We start from the raw sequence: 23126 nt of genomic DNA on the forward strand, positions 1-23126 counted from the left end.
ATTAATTTACTATTCCCACTCTAGTCTATATTTAATTGAGATAACTGCTGGACACTGATCTTAATTAATTTACTATTCTCACTCCAACCTATATTTAATTAGAGTATGTGCTGGACACTGAACTGAATTAATTTACTATTCCCACTCCAGTCTATATTTAATTAAGATAAGTGCTGGACACTGAACTTAATTAAGTTACTATTCTCACTCCAACCTATATTACATTAGAGTAGGTGCTGGACACTGAACTTAATTAATTAACTATTCCCACTCCAGTCTATATTACATTAGAGTAGGTGCTGGACACTGAACTTAATTAATTAACTATTCCCACTCCAGTCTATATTACATTAGAGTAGGTGCTGGACACTGAACTTAATTAATTAACTATTCTCACTCCAGTCTATATTTAATTAAGATAAGTGCTGGACACTGAACTTAATTAATTTACTATTCTCACTCCAACCTATATTTTCTTAGAGTATGTGCTGGACACAGAGCTTAATTAATTTACTATTCCCACTCCAATCTATATTTAATTAAGATAAGTGCTGGACACTGAACATTATTAATTTACTATTCTCACTCCAATCTATATTTAATTAGGGTAGATGCTGGACACTGAACTTAATTAATTAACTATTCCCACTCTATTCTATATTTAATTAAGATAAGTGCTGGACACTGAACATAATTAATTTACTATTCTCACTCCAACCTATATTAAATTAGTGTAGGTGCTGGACACTGAACTAAAATAATTTACTATTCCCACTCTAATCTATATTAAATTAAGATAAGTGCTGGACACTGAACTAAAATAATTTACTATTCCCACTCCAGTCTATATTAAATGAAGATAAGTGCTGGACACTGAACTTAATAAATGTACTATTCTCACTCCAACCTATATTAAATTAGAGTAGGTGCTGGACACTGAACTTAATTAATTTACTATTCCCACTCCAATATATATTTAATTAACATAACTGCTGGACACTGAACTTAATTAATTTACTATTCTCACTCCAACCTATATTAAATTAGCGTAGGTGCTGGACACTGAACTAAAATAATTTACTATTCCCACTCCAGTCTATATTAAATTAAGATAAGTGCTGGACACTGAACTAAAATAATTTACTATTCCCACTCCAGTCTATATTAAATGAAGATAAGTGCTGGACACTGAACTTAATAAATTTACTATTCTCACTCCAACCTATATTTAATTACAGTATGTGCTGGACACTGAACTGAATTAATTTACTATTCTCACTCCAGTCTATATTTAATTAAGATAAGTGCTGGACACTGAACTTAATTAATTTACTATTCTCACTCCAACCTATATTAAATTAGAGTAGGTGCTGGACACTGAACTGAATTAATTTACTATTCCCACTCCAGTCTATATTTAATTAAGATAAGTGCTGGACACTGAACTTAATTAATTTACTATTCTCACTCCAATCTATATTTAATTAGGGTAGATGCTGGACACTGAACTTAATTAATTTACTATTCCCACTCTAGTCTATATTTAAATAAAATAAGTGCTGGACACTGAACATAATTAATTAACTATTCTCACTCCAACCTATATTAAATTAGAGTAGGTGCTGGACACTGAACTGAATTAATTTACTATTCCCACTCCAGTCTATATTTAATTAAGATAAGTGCTGGACACTGAACTTAATTAATTTACTATTCTCACTCCAATCTATATTTAATTAGGGTAGATGCTGGACACTGAACTTAATTAATTTACTATTCCCACTCTAGTCTATATTTAAATAAGATAAGTGCTGGACACTGAACATAATTAATTTACTATTCTCACTCCAACCTATATTAAATTAGAGTAGGTGCTGGACACTGAACTTAATTAATTTACTATTCCCACTCCACTCTATATTTAATTAAGATAAGTGCTGGACACTGAACTTAATTAATTTACTATTCTTACAGAAATCTATATTTAATAATGGGATTAGTAAAATTCTAAATTATATTTAAACTTTCAAAATAATTATTGTTTAAAATTTAAAAATATATAAACATTTTGAATTAACTTCCCAACCTTATCCCCTATAACCCAACATTCCGCTCCTAAAATTATTTGTAAAATTCTAAATTTAATTAACAATTTCAAAATAATTTTTATTAAAAATTAACAAATATATAAAAAAATTTAAAACACTTCCCACCCTTATCCCCTATCTACCAACATCCCGCTCCTAAAATTAGTTGTAAATTTAGAAATTTAATTTACAATTTCTTAAAATTTTTTAAAATAAATTAAACATTATATAAACATTTTTAAAACACTTCCCACCCTTATCCCCTATAAACCAACATCCCGCTCCTAAAAATATTTGTAAAAATCGAAATTTATTTTTCAATTTCTAAATAATTTTAATACAAAATTAACAAATATATAAACATTTATGAAACACTTCCCACCCTCATCCCCTCTAAACCAACATCCCGCTCCTAAAATTATTTGTAAAATTCGCAATTTAATTTACAATTTCTAAATAAATTGTAAAAAAAATTAATCAATATATAAACATTTTTAAAACAATTCCCACCCTTATCCCCTATAAACCAACATCCCGCTCCTAAAAATATTTGTAAATTTCGAAATTTAATTTTCAATTTCTAAATAATTTTAATACAAAATTGACAAATATCTAAACATTTTTAAAACACTTCCCACCCTTATCCCCTACAAACCAACATCCCGCTCGTAAAAATATTTGTAAAATTCGAAATTTAATTTTCAATTTCTAAATAATTTTAATACAAAAATTAACAAATATATAAACATTTTTAAAACACTTCCCACCCTTATCCCCTCTAAACCAACATCCCGCTCCTAAAATTAAATATACATTTCACATTTTAATTAAAATTTTCTAATTAAATTTTACAATATATTAAAAAAATTAATTAACTTTTTTAAAACACTCCCCACCCTTATCCCCTATAACCCAACATCCCGCCCCTAAAACAATATAAATATTTCTCAAATTATATACATTTTAACTATTTATACAAACTTCAAAATATTTACTAAACATACAATGACGATATTTTCACATGTCGATATTATTACTAACGATATTACTTACATCGACATATCAGTAAAAAAAAAAACGATATTTTTCCCATCGATATTATCTATTTCGATATTTTGTACATTCGATATTTTTGACTCGATATTTCTGTCCCTCGATATTAAAAAGTCGATATATAGACTGCTCACCTCTCAATAGACCATCAGTGTATGTTGACATGTACATGTCTGTGCTCTGCATACTCAAGTCTGTCCGGCACATCCCCTAAACTCTTTGCATTGTATACTTTTATAATCGAGAATCACTTGCCACCTTCGCACATACTTTGCTCCCATCTCTCTCCGCATTCTGCATTGTGTGGCAGAGGTGCTATGTTTGGTTTGTGTACATGGCTAGCCACGGTTCCCACATTATGTAGTGCCGTTGTGTCTGCTAGGTGTACAGGTTGTTTGTCATGTTGTATGTGATTATATAAGGTAGCACGTTTATTTACGAGCAGTGGTTTCTCCCATTTACATATCGCTGTCTTAAAGAGGTTACAGAAGTTTTTCTCACAGGTGGAAAGTGGGACCACAATGGCAGTCATTCATTACAATGCAAGAATGTCCAACTGCACGACGCTTCTAAGCTTACAGCCCCCAATCTTGCGTGCTTTCTTAAAAGCACGCCAACTCCCACAATCAGACCAACATTCACACAGCTTTCTAGCGGCAGTTATCTGCTTCTTAATAACATGGACTGCTAAGCAATGTGAGCTGGCATACCGCATGTCCTTACTGTTTCAAACCGGATAACTTCCTCTGGCAATCTCTATTCCCACTCACACAAAGTAACTCCCAAAGTTCAACTTGGCCTTCAATACCTACTTTGAAAACAGATTTTATTAAACAGAGCAAACTGAAAGCGCTTTTGTTTCGAACAGAAGTGTCCCTCACTTCTCCAAAAGTAATTTATCGACTGCAGATAGCACGAACTTCAAGTAAAATACACTCCCTTTTAAATACGAACCTCCCATTACACTTTGTGAATTGTTACGCAATTTTCAACAAATCTGACATTTAAGGTCTGGCACACTTTTTTAACACTGTCTCCTCCGGCCTTGTCACAGGCTTTCAAACTGTTTTTAGTCTAATACCTCACTTCATTCATTCGATCATCTCTGGAATAACAGGAACAGTGCCCATAATTCTCGCTCTGTTTGCGGCCATCCTACTACTATTTTAGCTGGTTAAAAATGGCTGCGCTCCCTGTGGTAACAAGCATGTCTGACAGATTACGCCTCTACGTGAAGCTACATCAATACCGGTGAAAAAATTGAACAACTTTTCGGCTGCCTGCCTCTCTATTATCGGAGCCAGCTACATCATGACATTTATTTACACATATACAATCTGCGTGCAACCATCTTTTTATTGCAAAACTTGCCCAATCGACTGGCAAATGGATCTATGCCTTGCCAACATCCCAGCAAACGCTCCCAATATCCAGCAGGTAATCTTGAAAACCATGAACTTGATTGTTCGGGCAGTGGAGCAATGGCGGATGCAACGCAAAAAGGTATCCTGGCGGAATGAGATTTCTGCGCAGCCGCGAAAGATCTCCTGCAACGTTCGACCTTTGACAACATCGCAGATTGCCTGCCAATTCAAATTGCCGCTCCAACATTCGAAGAACATTACTGTCCTTTCGAGGATATGAATTGGATTGCTTCGCTTTTCTCACACGATGGCAACAATCGCCTCTTGGAACATTACGCATCTCAAGCCGCTGAAGAACTTCCGTACTGCAATCTCCAAGACTTGTAAGAAATTCACTTTAATCTTGGATTGATTTTTTCCAACTTTTTTGACTTTTTCCTATAATTATTTTTAATACACTTCAATTGAACTATTTTCATATAATAACTTTCTAAGTATGTGAACTCTGTTTTCATTATTGGCCCTTACTTCTCGAGACTAACCAGGGATGGATGATGTATGGCCTATGCAAATACGTTATTTACTTGGTAAATTAGCCTAAACCCGACATCCATTTTGAAACCATGTCTATTCTTTGTACACACGTCTCTCTGCCTGCCTGTTATCCACGAAGCCCTTTCACACAAATTAGCTCATCCTCAGCCTCTGCTCACGAGCTGGCGATCAAGATCAAAAAATACTGCATTGTTTAGGAACTGATTGGCACAGTGTGGTAATCGTATCCTACCTTTATTTTCATTCTACAATTTACAGTCATTCATGTCTAATAGGTATTGTTTATGCCACATGGAACTGTAACATGTAATGTGGAATTGACTGATGCAGGAGCTTAGGTTTGAATATAGCAGAAGCGGTTGGAGTTTGCCTCAGCTGGATGCCTTAGCTCTTGCACCAGTGGGTCAATTTATGGCACTTAAATAAAGACACTTTTTATATAACTTGCAGACTCCATCACTTTATCCCACACAGCCACTTTCTTAAACACACCTGATTTCACCATTTGCCTTCTGTGGCATTGCAACATTCTGCATTATATTCTTCACGATTATTTCTTTATTCCGGCTTGCTAAAACACCCCATTCGAGTCTTCAGACTGGTAGGGGTGAGTAGTTTGCTTCCCACTCCCGCTATAGTCTAAACCCATACTAACACCAGTTGCACAGCTATGCCACAGCGGCCAGTATGCTAGAGTGCCCAGAGAACATCAGTTTACAGCAATCAGCTCACGAGTGTACCGGCACCTCACCTCAGCACCATCTCACTCTGGGCAAAACAGCACTTTCACACCAGTGATATGTCTTTAATACAAATCAAATCTTTGCCCCAGTGGGCATAATATGTTAACCACATTTCCATTATACAGTCGACATTCATATTGGACACAATACATTAGCTCAATCATTGCGGGCATCCATATGTGATCCAATTGGTAAATTTCATTCATCAACGAAACTTCTCAAATTACGATTTGACAGTAGGAAGAGGGGGTGCCAAAACCTGTAGAAAAATGTTAAAATTAATAGTATAAACAAAACTGTCTACGGACAAAAGTTTTTTGTAAATACTCAATCATATAAATGAATTGCCAATTCCTCACTTGAGTTTAACCCCTTAGGTACAAAACTCTCCAGGTCGATAATATACTTTGATTCCAATTTTCTCAAGGACAACTCTCTGTTGCCCCCTCTCAGACCCAAATTCACATTATCGATAACCACCATACAGACTAGTGTGTCATCTTGCATGTGGCTCTCATGAAAATTATGAGCTATGGGATACTGTCTGTTGTTATTTCTGATAGCAGGCAGATGTTCTAGCACTCGCTTTTTTGCTTGATGTTTGGTACTGCCCACATACCATCTATTACACGGGCACATCAGGACATATACACAGTATGTTGTGTTGCATGTGAGATTCTTCTTAATTACAAACTCCCTCTTGGAGTTGGGTATTGTCAATGTATCAAAATCAATACTCCCTCTACATGCCTTACATTTATGGCATGTAGAGGTAGATCTGGTTTCAGATGTTGTCATAAATGTAAGGCATGTAGAGGGAGTATTGATTGTGATACATTGACAATACCCAACTCCAAGAGGGAGTTTGTAATTAAGAAGAATCTCACATGCAACACAACATACTGTGTATATGTCCTGATGTGCCCGTGTAATAGATGGTATGTATGGTATATTATCGACCTGGAGAGTTTGGCACCTAAGGGGTTAAACTTAAGTGAGGAATTGGCAATTCATTTATATGATTGAGTATTTACAAAAAACTTTTGTCCGTAGACAGTTTTGTTTATATTATTAATTTTAACATTTTTCTACAGGTTTTGGCACCCCCTCTTACTACTGTCAAATCGTAATTTGAGAAGTTACGTTGATGAATGAAATTAACCAATTGGATCACATATGGATGCCCGCATTGATTGAGCTAATGTATTGTGTTCAATATGAATGTCGACTGTATAATGGAAATGTGGTTAACATATTATACCCACTGGGGCAAAGATTTGATTTGTATTAAAGACATATCACTATATGCTGAAACCCACTTGGGGAATATGGTTTAGGTACAAGGATTGAATATTGTATCTTTATTGCTGGCTGGTGAAGGACACTAACATCTGCTAAGATTATTTGTCATATTACGCGCCAGTGAACATACCTGGAGGGGTGGAACTTCGTATTATAGCAGAAGTATATATAGCGATATATTTTTCATCAGTCAGACATGTGGCAAAGCAAATATAGCCCGGTTTACAATACTCAGCAATATAGAATATTGGGCATGACGTGATCGTTATTTGCACATTTACAACATTATATGCAATAGGCTGTTTAAATTGCAGACTCGCACTCATGATGATATTGAATTGAGTTTATAACCGAATGTGATTTATTTATTGATATTTATCACATTAAGGACCTTATATATAACATCAATAATGATATCTGTACCTTTTAAAAATGGCAGCGATAGCTGCAATGTTGTGGAGGTATTTGTATGATGAGTCCGTCTTTTGATCAGAGATGAGGAGGTGTACTTAATCATGGCAAACTTGTAGACATACGAGCATGAACAAGGCATAAAGCTGAAACGCGTAATTTTTTACCCTGCCATTAAAATTATTTGCAGCAATCTGAGCGTCCGAGTTTTTCCTGGATTGGTGGAGATTCGTGGAGTGTATATATATATATATTCACTGAAAAAACCATAGGTTTCACACATGTTATAGTTAGCTGGAAATTTTACTGATAAAAAACCAATGAAATTCCCCCGTTATAGTTACTGTAAGCAACTATAACTCACGCGACCGCAATCCTCTGCTGATGCTAATACTGTATTTAGACACTTATTTGCCCATGTCTTCTTCCATTAAATTTTAGCTATACATATATTACAATTTTTTTTTTTCCATAAAGACACATATGTCATCAGCAGAGGATTACGGTCGCGTGAGTTATAGTTGCTTACAGTAACTATAACGGGGGAATTTCATTGGTTTTTTATCAGTAAAATTTCCAGCTAACTATAACATGTGTGAAACCTATGGTTTTTTCAGTGAATTAGCAAGGTTTTTTAAATGCTAATTCCTAACTATAACGTGTGTGAAACCTATGGTTTTTTCAGTGAATTTGTACGTTTTTTTAAATGCTAAGTTACTTTACGCCATTCGTGGCGTGCGCGCCCACTTAACGCAGTTCGTTCCGTGCGCGCACGGTGCGCTTCGCGCACCGTGCGCGCACATTGAGCACGCGGTGCGCTTCGCGCACCGCGCGCCCACTTTACGCAGTTAGTGCCCTACACGCAAGGTGGGCACGCAGTGCGCTACGCGCACCGCGTGCCCACGTAACGCACCGTGCGCACATGGAGGACATATTATGCGCTTCCTTGTGATAGGTAATCTGTTAAATTTAATTTGTAAGTGATGACAATAATATGCCATGCACAGAGAGTGTGTTTTTTTTTTATATATATTTTTTAGCGTAAGCGCACGGTACGCGTACGGTAAGCGTAATCGGCGAAATTTTCAAAAAATTAAAATTTACCGTTTTTGGCCTTGGGGGATCTTTGAGGACTCAACTAACATGGCTATGTGCATGGGCGCTGTCTAAACAGCCCCTTTATATGTTTTTTCCCTTTGTTTACATCCCCTCCCTCACAGTGCGAGAGAGAAAATGGCGGCCGCCGCTTCCTGGTTTCGACCGATTCGAATGTTTACTTAGATGTAACAGCCAATCAGAATCGCGCTCGCGCACGCCACCGTACGCGTACGGTAAGCTTACGGTAACCGTACCGTAAGCTGGCTCAGATATATATATTGATTTAAAGGCTATTTTCTCAGAATCTACTGAACAGATTTACACCAAACCTACAAAAGTCACTTCCTTGACCTGAGGACTACCTCTCTGCCAAATTTCTAGTAATTCTGTTCAGCCGTTCGGGCTGTAGCCCTGTCTAAAGGTCCTATGGAAAAATGCATGGGAAAAACGCGTTTTGGGACCCCCCTTTTATCTCAGCCCCCGCTTGACGAACCCCCCCGAGACTTTCAGGGTAGGAGCGGAGCGTAGCGCCCCACCTATTTTGAGAAATTCGCGAGGATTCGTCGACCGGCGCCAAAGTTATTCAAAATAGAATGTTGCGGATTTCCTATGGAAACAGGGTCCTAACTATAACTACCTACTGGCGACCGCCAGTAGGTATATATATATATATATATATATATATATATATATATATATATATATATATATATATATATATATATATATATATATATATATATATATATATAAAGTGATCCATATAGTGATAGTGCTCAATGTATCACCCGTATTCCTCATTAAAGCACCCCGAGCAGGTGCTTCATTGAGGGAGGGTGAGATCGCGAACAGATATAGACGCTTCTCGGTAAACATGAGTGTGCACTTTTATCCCAATAAATTTGGGTTAATCTGCTCCTGTGAGTGCTGGTATTTGTTTACAGAGAAACATATATATATATATATATATATATCTATATATTCATTTTAGGGAAATAAATGCGATGGGATGGACCACCTAGACCTATCCCTCTTCCCTACAGCCCCAACAATCTTTGTGCTCACCTGGACACTATAAAGATCCCATCCTCTTCTCACGCCAAGATAAAGGAAATTTGGATTATTTTATGTCTAGTTTGATAGTGGAGTGGAGGAATATCCCCATTATCTCTTACTTACCATGCTGAATTGTTGCATTATTGGGGATTGAGGCATCCAACAACCAAGAAACCCTACTAAACCTAGGTATTTCTGAAACCTAGACACCCAAGGCGTCCAAGGTGGTGTGACTTGCATGTAACCCACTACGTTTCCTTATGCAGGATGCCCTGCAAACTTCATACTTTGACAAAAATCACCTAATATCCTCATATTTCAGTGAAAACAATTTCTGGAATCTGGGATGGGGGTTCTTCAGACTTCCTACCACCCTGTGTTCCCACACGCGAAACAGTACCTCACTTGTGCAGCGGGACCTAGCGTCTGCCACTGGAAAGGTCCCAAAATGCAATGTGGTGCCATCAAACTTTCCTCATACAAATCGACTGATTTTGGCGATGTGGGTTGCTGGGTTATTTAAGCACGGGCTTTGGGCAAGAGCTAGGCGGTTACCCAGTGAAACCTACCAAGCCCATACAATTTCAAAACCTAAACACTCAGGGGAGTGCACAGTGGTGTGACTTACGTGGATCTCACTATGTTTCCTTACTCAGAATGCCATGAAAAAAAAGAAAACCTTTCCTACAATCACACAGTTTCCTCACATTTTCTGCACAGCACTTTCCCCCATGTTTTTTCACCAAAATCCAATGTTTTGCTATATTTTGGCTATTTTCTATGTCCTCTCTAGGGGAATCCAAAAACCCTGGGTACCTTTAAAATCCCAAATCTACAAGATTTTATGTTATTTTAATTGTATATGATAAAGCATGCTATCAGCAATGGTTTCTTGGCACTGACCAAATAGTGTACTTGTAAAATGAACCATCTGTAAAGGTTATAAATCTCGAGAGCATTCTGCTTACAAAATGTATTTTCACAAGTTTAACTTGAGTTAGCAGTTCAAGGCTTGTGTGAAGGGCCAGGTTTTCACTGCTTTCCCCCAAAAAGTAGTACCGTCTTGGTCCTAAGCAAAAGCAGAAGGGAATTCCAAAGAGTAGGTGCCAGACCAAAAAGGTTTGACCTCCCAATCTTCTTAAAACTGAAAGGATGATGTGGTGCTGAGGACCACAAGGTGTGTGATGAAATATATCTTTTGATGCGTTTCAAAATAGATGATGAGGCTAGTCATGCATTACCGTAAATACAATGCAGAGTTTTAAATTGCAATCTGTATCTTACTGCCAACCAATAAAGGTATTTCAGAAGTTAAGATCCATAAGCTCTTTTAGACGAGTATAGCAGGAGGTGAGCCATCATGTTGTAAATGACTTCAAGCCTGTGTAGCACCGTAGATGGGATGCCCAGGTGCTAAGAATTGGCATAATCTAGTCTTGAGCCAATTAAAGTCACCACCATGGTCTTGAGAGCATCAGATGTTTAAAAGGCACCACCCATTCTGATCTGTATCAATATGAATACACATTTTGGTGTCACTGATGAGATAGAGGATTTCAATGAAAGCTTAGAGTCTATGACCATCCCCAGACTTTTAACCACGTTTAAGGGGGTTGGTAATAAGCCAATCTCATGAGGCTAGTATAAGTCACGCAAAAGATTTGGTTTGTTATTAGAAACTACCACCTTTGGTTTTCTGCATTTAGTTTTAAGCATGTGTTCCCCATCCAGTTCCAGATAAAATGCACTTGCTTTGGGAATGCAAGTTGGGAGGGAAGTTGGTAATCCAAAAGTAGAAGTATCTTAGAGTCATCTGCATAGTTAAACAAATTGCAACCCTTATCATCCAGTTTCCTAATCAAGATTGAACATAGATGTTAAATAAGAGTGGGTAAAGGAGGATCCCTGAGGGACTCTAAAGTGAACCTGGTATCTTCCTGCCACAGAAAATGGCAGATGTGGGAAAAAACGATGAAAAATATGACCTGGATGCCTTTTGTGGAAAAAAATGATGAAGGCCTAAACACAAAGTGACCCAAACATAAAAAAGGACTATGCATGCATTAGGGGTGGAAAAGCTTCAGCAGCTAAGGGCTTGATTTGGTGGGTGACATACGTTTGAAAAGTAGGTATTTCAATTAAAGTCCATGAAAGCATTTTGTCTGTCAGGTTGGTGAACAGAATTTAAAAACTAATGAATGTGTGCAGAATATTTATCACAGCAATGAAGCTTTCTACTCATTTTCTTAGAATATTTTCTGTTATGCCTACAAAACACATTGGCCCTTCTTAGAATGTCGAATGGACTTGTGTCTGACCGACACCGCTGCGGATTAGAACTGCCCGACCAGAGGTCGGCGGTTCCAACTGCAGAATTGGAAAGTTACCGCCCTATGGGCGGTTGGAAACATCCATTTTAAAATTGTAGCTTGTAAAATTGATGTTTTTGCACATGTGGTGACTGCTACACGGGGCAGGGATGTTTAGGGGGGCAAAGGCACCATAGCGGGGGACCAGGAGGAAGGGGGGTGACATACACATTGAATAAGGTGGGGCTAAGTGCAGAGCTCTAAGGTACCCCAAAGGGAAGGGAGAAGGGTCTCAACCTTGCTTCTCGCATCTCTACCCACTGTTGTCTACCGTCAAGAAACAAACTCAGCAATGTAAACGCAGTGTTCCTAAAACCTAGTGAATTAAGTGGTTTAACAAGAAGTACGTGGTGAACTGTATCAAAAGCGGCAGAGAGATCCAATAGGGCTAATGCAGCTCTGCGTCCCTTGTCCACCACTCCCTTTATCTCTTCAGATGCAGTACTTAGTGCTGACTGAGTACAATGGTTTCCTCTAAAACCGTATTGGGAGGAGTCAAGCAGCTGATTGGTGTCCAGAAAGGTTAAGATTTCTTCATTCATTGCCTTCCCTATCATTTTGACAGGAAATGGAAGACGGGAGATGCGTCTGTACTTTTCCACCTGCTTAGGATCCAGGAAAGGTTTTTTCACCAAAGGGAAAATGGAAGCTTTTCCAGATAGTTGGGTATTGCCCAGAGCTAAGTGTCTCATTTAATAGATCCATGAGTGGACCAGCCACCATGCTGGCCACAAGATTGAGAACCGATGGTTGACAGGGGTCCGAAGGGGCCCCTGATTTAATGGAGCTTATGAGACTGATTGTTTTTCCCCATGTAAGAGGTGAGAACCTCTCAAAATTGGGTGTTTCGCAAAGCCCAGATGCTGATCCAGATTTCACAACCTCTTCCTGATTTGAACCTATGTCAATAGTTGGTGTATTCGAGAAGAATGCTTAAAAAATAGAATTGACTTTAAACTGGAAAAAATCAGCCAGTTGATTGCAAAAGGATTAATCAGGAGTAAAGATGTTTTTGTTATTCCATTTGTACAGGTCATTGACTGTTTAAAAAGATTCCCTGGTACAGTTTGTAGCTAATCTAATTTTCCCAATCTAACAACATTAATGTAAAAACACCTATAACTAGATATTCAACCTTAGCAACACACATCCTCTTCAGGGCGGGCTTCGAGTAGGATATAATAACCAACACCACAGGTTTGATTTCAAGTATGGCGGGCAGGGTATTCCATCACATAAGAGACAGAATACCCTCTGTGCAAAACCCTTAGTCCACTGCCTCAATTATGAGTGGAGCAGGCCATCAGTTTCCGAACAGCAGTGCCCCGCTAACTGTGTTGTCAGAAAACTTACTCTCACAGCCCAATGTAGTGGGGCCATCAGTGTAACGGCATCAGACCAGCTGACCCTATTTAGAGCGAACGGTCTGAGGTCCTTTGTTTCTAACCATCACTGCCAGGAAAAAGCTAGCGGTAATGGACAGAGAAAAAACTATTGCCCTCCCACCCCACACTATGGAAGAAAACTGTTAGTGTGTGGAAGCAATTCGTTTTTTTTTTTTAGAAACAAGCTCCCCTTAGGGAGTCTGTTTCTGAAAAAGAAAATAGTTTTGGTAAGCAGCCATCACAAACATTATGGATGTGCTCCGCACTTTTTTGTGCCATGGCATTGCATCAGCTCCTGCTGGAGGTGATTTCTATGCATGGCAGGTAGCAGTTCGGCCAGGGCGACAGAGGTAATAACCTCCTGCAACCTCATAGGTGGTTAAATCAAACCCTGTGCCTTTAATAGTATCCTAATTTTTTCTACACAGGGCTGGGAAAATCCCACTGATAAGTTTGTAGGGAACTTATTTTATGCTCAATTGGCTTAAAATAAAGTAGTGAAATGATAAGCAACTTATAAGCACCATCTACTCTTGCACCAGCCCCTATCATAAGAATGGGCCCCTTCCTGGACAAAGAGTTCAGCTGGCAACATGTACAGAAGCTGCAAGACAGCACAGGATGAACAGGCGTTAAGAAAAGAGTGTTCAAAACACTCTGGGTCAGATTTACTGACTTTTGATGGAACACACTGTAGCAAAACAACTAGCTACGCTGCATCAAACAAAGAGAGCAGGAATCCACAATATTTACTATGTGCTTCCTAGTGCCAATACAGGCAACCTTTCTCCATGGTGCAAGGGTGTCTGCATTACAGGCAGGATTGTTTTTGTACAAGGGGGACACCTTCCTGCACTAAAAACAATCCTCAGAGACATTTTACTCTTTCTACTTATGCTGAATGCAGCACACATGGGAAGAGGAAATAAAGAGGAGAAATAAACATATTTCTCCTTGTTCCACCTCTGTTGGGATGGCATAGCATCTTGATGCATTTCCAGGTTCACTACCCTTCGTAAATCTGTGAATACACCAAAATGCATGGGTGGATGCATGGGAACGCCCACACCCCATCAATGGAATGCGTCCCTGGGGCAGAGTAATGCAAGGTAGTGATTTGCGCTGCCTAACATTACTCAGGAATTACTAATCAACGCAAAGTCACACAAGGTGGCTCTGTGCGACTTAGTAAATATCACTAAAGCTTAGTACATCTGGGCCTTTGTGTTATTCATGTTTCTTAAGCAGCTGTAGTGAAAGCAGAGCAGTAAAGTATGTTTTGTGATTACCAAGGGCATGTGTGTAGTACTCAAAAGAGTCAGGCAGGATTGCACCATTAAAATGACCCAATTTGAAGAAAGAATTAATACACCAGTTCTCTCTAGGGAATACACCTAAATAATCCATTTACTAATAACCTGTCTATAATTCACAGCTACAAGTTTAAAAGTACTATTGATTTGGAATAATTTTAATTTATGGGGATTATATTGCTGTGTTACCTAAAGAAACCAGGCTATACATTAATTACTGTGAATCACAATTCCATTTTATTTTGTGATTTGAAATGTTAAAATATTGCTGCAAGCCTTTTTACAATCAATGAAAACTAAGAAAAAAACACTTGTGCAGTTTTATCTAGTCACAAGCTATGTATTGTGAGCATAATGTCCTTGTAGACTCTAGAGCGTAGAGTCTTTAATACAGTCCATACCAATTATTTACTGATATTCCTTATTGAACTTAATATCATTTCGTTATTTGATATCCTTTATATGCCTCTAAAGTGTATCCAGTGAATTAATTATCTTGTTGTATTGCCTGGAGAACAATATGTGTAGTACCTAATAATTGCTCATCTCTCAGGGGTGAAAGTGGAGGATCCACATTTCTTCAGTATAATCTCAAGAAAAAACACCTATAAAAATAATCTATTCACAGTAATTTATCTATGAAAATAAGACTGAAGGCCTCGTTTTGGGACCCTCACGAGCGAGCCACCTAAATTTGGCAGTTTTTAGGATAATCCACTTCTTGCATCCCCTGCTTCAGTTAGAGGTAGAGGATACAGTTTTTCTGATGACAATTTCACCATCAGGAAAACCCTTACTGTGGGTATCCCACTGGTGGACATGGAGCCAGAAGCCCCACCCTATTTTGGACTGTACTTCCGAGGCCATCTCTGCCATATTTTTCCTGTCTGGGATCACCTTGGCAGTTTTGGACAGGATAAATACTGGAATGTCCACCATGCACTCTGGGGCAACACCCAGGGTGCATTTCCATTTTCCATAGATAGACTACTCCTTCTGTAGTCTATCAGAAGATTTAAAAAGTAGTGCTAGGCCTGGCCTCCATTTTTTTATGCTTTTGATTAAATAGGTCCCACTAAGGAGCCACACCAGAGAAAGAAATCTGCTGCCCTGGCCGAAATCTTTAAATGAGAAAGGCCAGCCCAGCATGGTTTGAATGATCTCCCATGTGTACAGCTTCTTTCCACTTTATATTTGCTATAAAATTGTAATCTATGCGTTAGATCACCAGAGAATCATGTGAAGTTCTTCAAAATATTAAATCCTCGGCACTTGTAAAATGTATGTATAATTTGACTGCCTCCTATCATACCTCCTTCCATGGCTGGGGGTAGTTTGATCTGATGTAACTGATGCTGGTGGTCAGGAAGGGTGCCCAGTGAGTGTCTTCGGAAACATCATGATAGCGCCCTGGGGATAAAAGGTAGCATTCGTTTATTTTTAAAGGCAGCAAATTGAGAGATGCCCCAAGTAAAACACATTCATCAGGCAGCAATCAATTTCCCAGTCACAACTTAAAGTAATATGGCAGCCGGGATAGCAGAGATGCGAAGAATTAATTGCGTTTCCACGTTATGATAATATCAAGGGTGCATTATCAGAGCAGAAATTAGTAACAGTGATGCCCTCAGAAAACTGGGCATGTCAGTCATAGAAATGACCACCTAAAATTACATTCTAATATTATTTGTTGAGTTGAAACTTGTTCGTGCTGCAAATTTTTCAAAATTTTACATTCAAATTTACTGCCTCGTCAGTAAGTACAACTTGTATTCAGAACCTTAATGTTTTCGGAGGCTGGTCTCATGTTTGAGTGGTACTACAGGAGCATACGGCTGCTGGCAACAGGAACATGCCCTGTGTGCACTGAGTGGAGGAGCCACAGAGAACTAATTGGGTGAACACCAGCGGAGTTGGGACCAGAGAGAAAGCCTCAGGAGTATGTTGGTTCTAAAAAGCATTTCCCAATAGGAATACAGACAGCAAGCAAAGGCAGCTGGAGCCCTGGCTTAGGAATGTAGTTTTAAGGGGTGATATAAGAATCTTAGAGACTCAAGAGTGGAATGGACTGACATCAGACTGGTTTGAAATGCTGTCAAATATATTTCACACATCTGTCCTGGCTGCTATCACTTCTGCAGCCTGAGATGGGAGCAGAAAGAAGGAAGAATTAAAAACGGTCGACAGTAAGCTGGATCGTCACTGAATGTCTCTTGCATGGTGTACAGTCAAGTTTCCCGGCCCTGAGGGCCTCGCTGTGTGTATCTGGTACCCTAATTTTTTATTTTGGCCCCAAAGCCAACCTAATCTACGATGTGCTCAGAGGCCTAGGCCTGTTTCAAGAAAAGATTGAGATCCTGGGCATTTCCTGTGATTTGGAGGGGTGCATCAGACACACACTCCTTGACACACAGTGGACTACTGTCCATGGTATGGGTTTAGCACATAGAATGGTGGTGGCAGTGCACTGTGTTTTGTAAATCCATAGTTGTTATTGGTGTCACCATAGTGAAGGCCTAATCGCCCATCTGTCTGAAGTTCTGCTTCTATGTGCTTCCCCAACTTCTAGAGCTAACAACCCAAGTGTATGTTGTATATGTTTGTGTGTGTGTAGCCTGTGTGGTACGTGCATGGAGTGTGTGTGTGAGAATCAGAGTAATTAAACCCTGGGGGATCCATTTTGGATACCCCTGTTTTCGTAGACAGTGGAAGAGCATTGCTGACATCAGTCAAGCTATAGGGAGGAGAACTAGACACTGAAGGGAGGAGAGAAGAGAAAATAAATTCAATAAGGTGTCTTGGTGATACTGGGGCTGCTGATTCTTCTCATTGAAGGACTGACATTTGGTGGATGATAGGGGTAATGGGTGGGAGTAAAGCCTCTGCTGTACAAGGTGAAGGGTACCCCTTAGGTGAACCCCATCATTTTGTCTTTCCCTTATTACACTTTCATTTTGACTCATGAAAGCTAGGCGCTGAAAGCGTGCATCTCTTTGTGTCTTTGTTGTGGGTGCTACAAGCTGAAGAAAAAGCTGTGTCAAAAGAGTAGCCTGGAGAGGACACTGGAAAGTAGAACCACCCTAAACTGGTTCTTACTATGGATACACATCTCCTGTCTCAATTACTGTATACAAATGGCATCCCACTACCCTACATGTTGTTCCAATTTCAAGTTCTCTATGACCATGGAAAGGAGTGCATGGCAGAGTACTCAGAGGACTGCTGCGCAACCAGAGCTGGTGTCTGCCTAACAACCAGCTTCCCAGAGTTGAGGGATATAACCTGAGCCTACCCCTTCCTGGAAGAGCTGTATACCTTACCCAATACACCTAGAAGCTTGCTTGCTGAGAGATGGAAGGAGCCTGGAGACCTTTCAGGAGGAGTTACTGTTCAGGTGCAGTGAGGTGCTTGGTGACCCCAGGCTAGTGAGACTTCCAGCAGAGAAGGGCAAAGAGACAGAAATGTGTACCCTAATGCTGGCAAGTTGTGGTCTCTCCAGCAGCAGTTACATGTGAGAACCATATGACTCAACCTGAAGCTGTGATCTGAGTCCAGCACAGCCTATATTAAGCAGTACTACCCAGAATAAGCATGGCCTGTTATCAGCCTTAGTGCCCAGAAGAAGCACAGTGTGTACTTAGCTGTAGTACCTAGAAAAAACACACGCTGTGCTCACAAGAAGTTAGGCAGGTAGCTTGCCATTGTTGCCCAGAAGAGATTGGCCAGTTCTTGCCCACCACTGTAGTGTCTTGCGAGTTATAAATGATGGAACCCTTTTGGCTCCTGATGGACTCCGTAGAACTGTGACATAAGTGTTAGAGCGGAATGTAATGAAAGCTGGTTTAGAATGTTGGGTTTTCAATTACACACAGACACATAATGACATGTAATACTAAGCTCCATGTGGGGTGTAGTCATTGGCGGGTACCCAGGCTGGGGAGGAAGTTACAACTGTCAACGAGTTAGGGGATATGTAACCCGAAGATCAACACTGCTGTCCCAGAGAGTTTACCACGGCCCAAGCAAACTGCTTGTGCATGCCACATGTGTTGCAGTTGAAGTACGGAACAAACGCTTAGAGCATGTGGAGTTAAATTGCAACTCCAGTCGCTGTAAAGAAGTTGAAACAACAAAGGCATTGGAAGGAAATCGTCATATCGATGACTGAGAACCTGCTGGTCAGACCGTACATAAAGGTAACATGCTGCTACTCAATATACAGTCATACATAATCGGGAGCGTTAAATCTCAAGGCAGATACAACCAGGTTTTCAAAGAGCAGCTATTCACAATCACAAATTGCAAGATAGCATTGCAATTAGAAAGTGTTGAAGACAAAGAGCAAGCAAAGAGCTGCCAAAGAATAAAACATTTATTTACTCACCACAACCTGAGTAAAGTGAGCTGGTATGACCTTAGCGCCAGGTGCTGCAACCCAGGTAAAGTACAGGGGTTGTGTTTACCAAGCTGGTGACAATTCGAAGTGACCGAAGATATCTTTGAAGCTTTAGAAGGCTGAGAGAATGAAGGCAAAAACTGAGGCCCTCAAGGATGGTCCAGAGGCAGCACATCTCAAGGCCTTAGAGATGGCTCAAATAAACAGGTTCAAGATGAAGAGCTGAGGGAGCCGGAGAGAGCTCCACTCTTAATATCAACCGTTCCACTGAAATGGCTACAATGCTGCCGCTTTTCTGAAACCACCTCTGCCTGATACTGCTAAAAAGCAGAATATTGGCAATAGATGGACTGCTTGGATAGAGGAATTTGATTATTTCATTGATGGACTTGAAAAGAATGATAAAAAAAACATTATCAAGTACCTTAAAGATCTTTCTGGTGATGGTGTAAAAGAAGCCATAAAGAAAATGCTGCAAACTGATGCAGAAGCCACATCGTCAGGTTAAAGTGTTGATTCTCAATTTTAATCCAATGCAGATGTTGATTACAAAAGATACATCTTCAACCAAGAATGTCAGGAAGCTGGTGAAACCATTGATGAATTTGTGGAGAGACTCAACACACTTATCAAACATTGTAAGTTCAATTAATTTAATGAGAAGAAGCTATGCTTCTGAGAGTTATTGACAAATGCTTGTTAGATTCATTCAGACAACAAATGCTGGGAGAAACTCTTAGCCTGGAGCAAGTGTTAATGGCTGCCAGGGCTGAAGAGTGTACTGATAGACACTCTGCTGACATAGAGCCGGAGGTGCTCACAATGAATTCATCATGAGTGTGAAAAGTAAGCCAAAACAAAAGACTGATGTACACAAAGTGATGTCTACATGTAAAAAGAAGTTGTGTTTTAGATCAAGATTTTCGCTTCCACAAGAAGATACATGTCCTGCTCTTGGACATATATAAAAGGCTGTGAGAAGAAGAACCGTTTTGTGAGGTTTGCAAAGCAAAGGGAAACGTAAGTGCATCACGGTGCAACGACAAAATGACAGCCAGAACATTCCAGAAGCTACATTTGATGCACAATCACAAGCACAAGGGGCGACATCAGTTAAGACAAAACGACACTGAATGAAGTTGACTGCCATCTAAATTATTGTCAAACAGTTGTTCAGTATCAAGTGAAAGTGATGAAACTGATTGTGCCATGTCGATGTTTACCTCAGAAAGCGTGCACATATTGGTTTGACCGCCTGTGAAGGAAAATAGCAGGCAAAGAAAAATTGTCATGCCAAAGCACCAAACTCATTCAAACATTGTCTAAAGATTACACTGAAAGTAAATGGTTGTTCGATACCTTTCATTATCGACAGTGGTGCATCAATAAACATTATGCCTGTGGAGAAATACAATGACTTATCTCCATTGTTGCAACTTACGCCATCGAAAAACAAAGTGTATACCTTGGCTGCATCAACGCCCTTCAAAAGTCAAGGTTCATTTGTTGGGACAATGAAACACAACTGAACGAAAGTGCGAGCACCCATCCATGTGCTTCAAGGCCTGGCATCAAGTGCCTGTCTACTCAGTTTCAGCACTGCTTTTGATATGGGACTGATTTCCGTGAATTACAATATGAATGCTCACCACAAAATAGTAAGTCAGTTCCCATCGTTATTGTATGGTTTGGGAAAGCTTAAGACTATGAAATTAAAGTTACATATTATTGAAGATATCCGTCATGCTGCTCAGAGACATAGAGAAATTGCTTTTCACTTGCTGGAAGCTCTTAAAAAAGAACTTGAAGTGTTATTTAAGCATGATATTATTTAGCATTCAACTGGTCCAATGCCAGGTGTTTCTTTCATAGTAGTAGTGCCTAAAATGGACAGTGAAGAAGCTGTATGCATATGTGTTGACATGCATCTGGCAAACACAGCGATTGAATTAGAATGACATTCAGGTCCGCACATTGCTGACATGATAGTGCAATTAAATGTTGCAAATTTATTCTCTCTCCTTGATCTAAATAAAGGTTATCATCAGTTAGAACGTGAAGAAGATTGTAGGTACATTACAACCCTTTCTGGTCTGTTTTGGTATAAAGGACTACGTTTTTGGGTGTCATTCACTGCAGAACTGTTTCAGGACAGTATTCGATGCATCATGCAGCCTGTCATGAATGCGTTCAATTACAGCAATTACATATTGGTTTTTGAAGCTATACATAAAGAACATGATAAAGCTCTTCTAACAGTATGTCTTTCCCTTGATGAAGATAGTTTGACTTTGATTGCAGACATGTGTGAGTTCCATAAGACAAAACTAAAATTATTTGGTCATATCTTTTCTGATGGGAGCATAACACCAGATCCTGTTAAAGTACAAGTGCTGTCAATGCAGATCCCCCACGAGATGTTTCTATGGTGCGCTCATTTCTCAGCGTGGTCAGTTACTGTTCCTGATACATACTAGACTTTGCCACCGTAAGTGCTTTGTTGAGAGACTTGACGAAAAAGAATGCTTCATTTTATTAGTCACATGAATGTGAATAAAGCTTTAAACAATTTTTTAAAAAGCCATTGAGAAAGCTACTAAAATGACATACTTCAATCCAAAGCTTCATACAGGGGTTGTTGTTGACGCTAGCCCAATCAAGCTAGGCGCTATCCTTGCACAGCACAGCGGGCACCAGAATGCTTGAAGGCATAGTGTGGCATATCAAAGTGTAGCCTTAAAGGGGCCGATATCCTCCTGGCAGTTTGGCTATGCACAGGTAGATCACTGATTGGTGGTTGATGCATCCTCCCCAGCCTGATTACCCACCTGGGTACCCTCCAGTGACTATGCCACACATGAAGCTCAGTTTTACACGTCTTTATTAGTTTGCGTGTAACCGCAAACTCAATATTCTAAACCAGCAGTCTGGGAACTGGATAAACTTCAAAGAGGCTTCCTCTAGTACAGGCACATTAGCTGACACCTGTGCAAGGCCCTTCCTTTGTACCCACAGACAGACAGGCTCCAAATACAGTTGGCCTCTTTGAGAAATTTTAGTGTTGTATCCTGCTGGTCTGCCAAGGCCTGCTTGACAAGTCATCTAGGTTTTAGATATAACACTAGGTACACTTGAAAGGCAGGGTAACAGGATGTCACAACAATTCTTGCGTATTCACTGTCTGGTTGAAGGAAAACCCTAATTTGCTCTACTAGACATCAATTTCTGGGTTTATTTGTAATACAGTGGCTGCTCCAAACTGAATTTTAGTCTTCGACATTAGAGGACACTACAATTACCATAGTACACTCCTCACACACCTCCCAGCCCATAAAGAACAAGTTTAGTGTGGCCGAAGACTTCTGCCATCTTTATGCCCAAAGTAGATAGGGTTGGCCTTGGGAACTTTTACCCATTTGTTGGGAATGATTAGGAATCATTCCCACCCATTAGCTCATGCCAGGCATAAACGTGGCACCTCCAGGTACCTCCATCAGAACACTCCTGGGTCTGTGGAAGATCAGTAGAGTACTGAATTTACTGTCTGAGACATAAAGAGAGCTTAGAAGCTAGCACCTGGTCTCTCTCTTGTACCCTGGAGAGAGGAAAGGACTCTAAAGGCCATAAGGCTGACCTCCTGTTAAAACTACAGGGACACAACAAGCTACAAGAGGCCCTTTCCTGCAAATGCCTAGCTGACCAGTGGAAACAGTACCAGGCCTGGCCTGTCTGACACCCTGTGAGTCTCTAAGGGCCTCCGGTGAGGTCCTAGAGGTCTTTTGAAATATACTCCTGTGATCGATTGGGACTTAAAGGACTAAAGTCACAAGGAAAAATCTTGATAAGGACAAAACTGGTTGGTGTATTCGACCCACGGTTTATCACTGTCAGTCTCAAATTGTAACTTAGGTTCCGGTGTAGGGCATCCATTGAAGTTATGCTTCTTGGCACTATTCCTACTTAACATGTTTAAAATTCATTTCTTTAGTTCCCC

The 23126-nt window shown here is 39.6% G+C and overlaps 1 protein-coding gene across 2 annotated transcripts in view; it reads right to left on the bottom strand.

Annotated features, from left to right (window-relative positions):
• GPLD1 (glycosylphosphatidylinositol specific phospholipase D1) overlaps window positions 1–23126 on the bottom strand; it is a 513772-nt gene that overhangs the window by 449460 nt on the left and 41186 nt on the right. For both annotated transcript variants that reach the window (XM_085605993.1, XM_085605992.1), the window contains one exon: window positions 16049–16146. In XM_085605993.1, coding sequence (XP_085462119.1) covers window positions 16049–16146 — 98 coding nt within the window. The remainder of the gene's footprint in view (window positions 1–16048; window positions 16147–23126) is intronic.

The sequence above is a fragment of the Triturus cristatus genome, chromosome 5_1 (assembly GCF_964204655.1).
Source record: "Triturus cristatus chromosome 5_1, aTriCri1.1, whole genome shotgun sequence".
NCBI classification, from domain to species: Eukaryota; Metazoa; Chordata; class Amphibia; order Caudata; family Salamandridae; genus Triturus; species Triturus cristatus.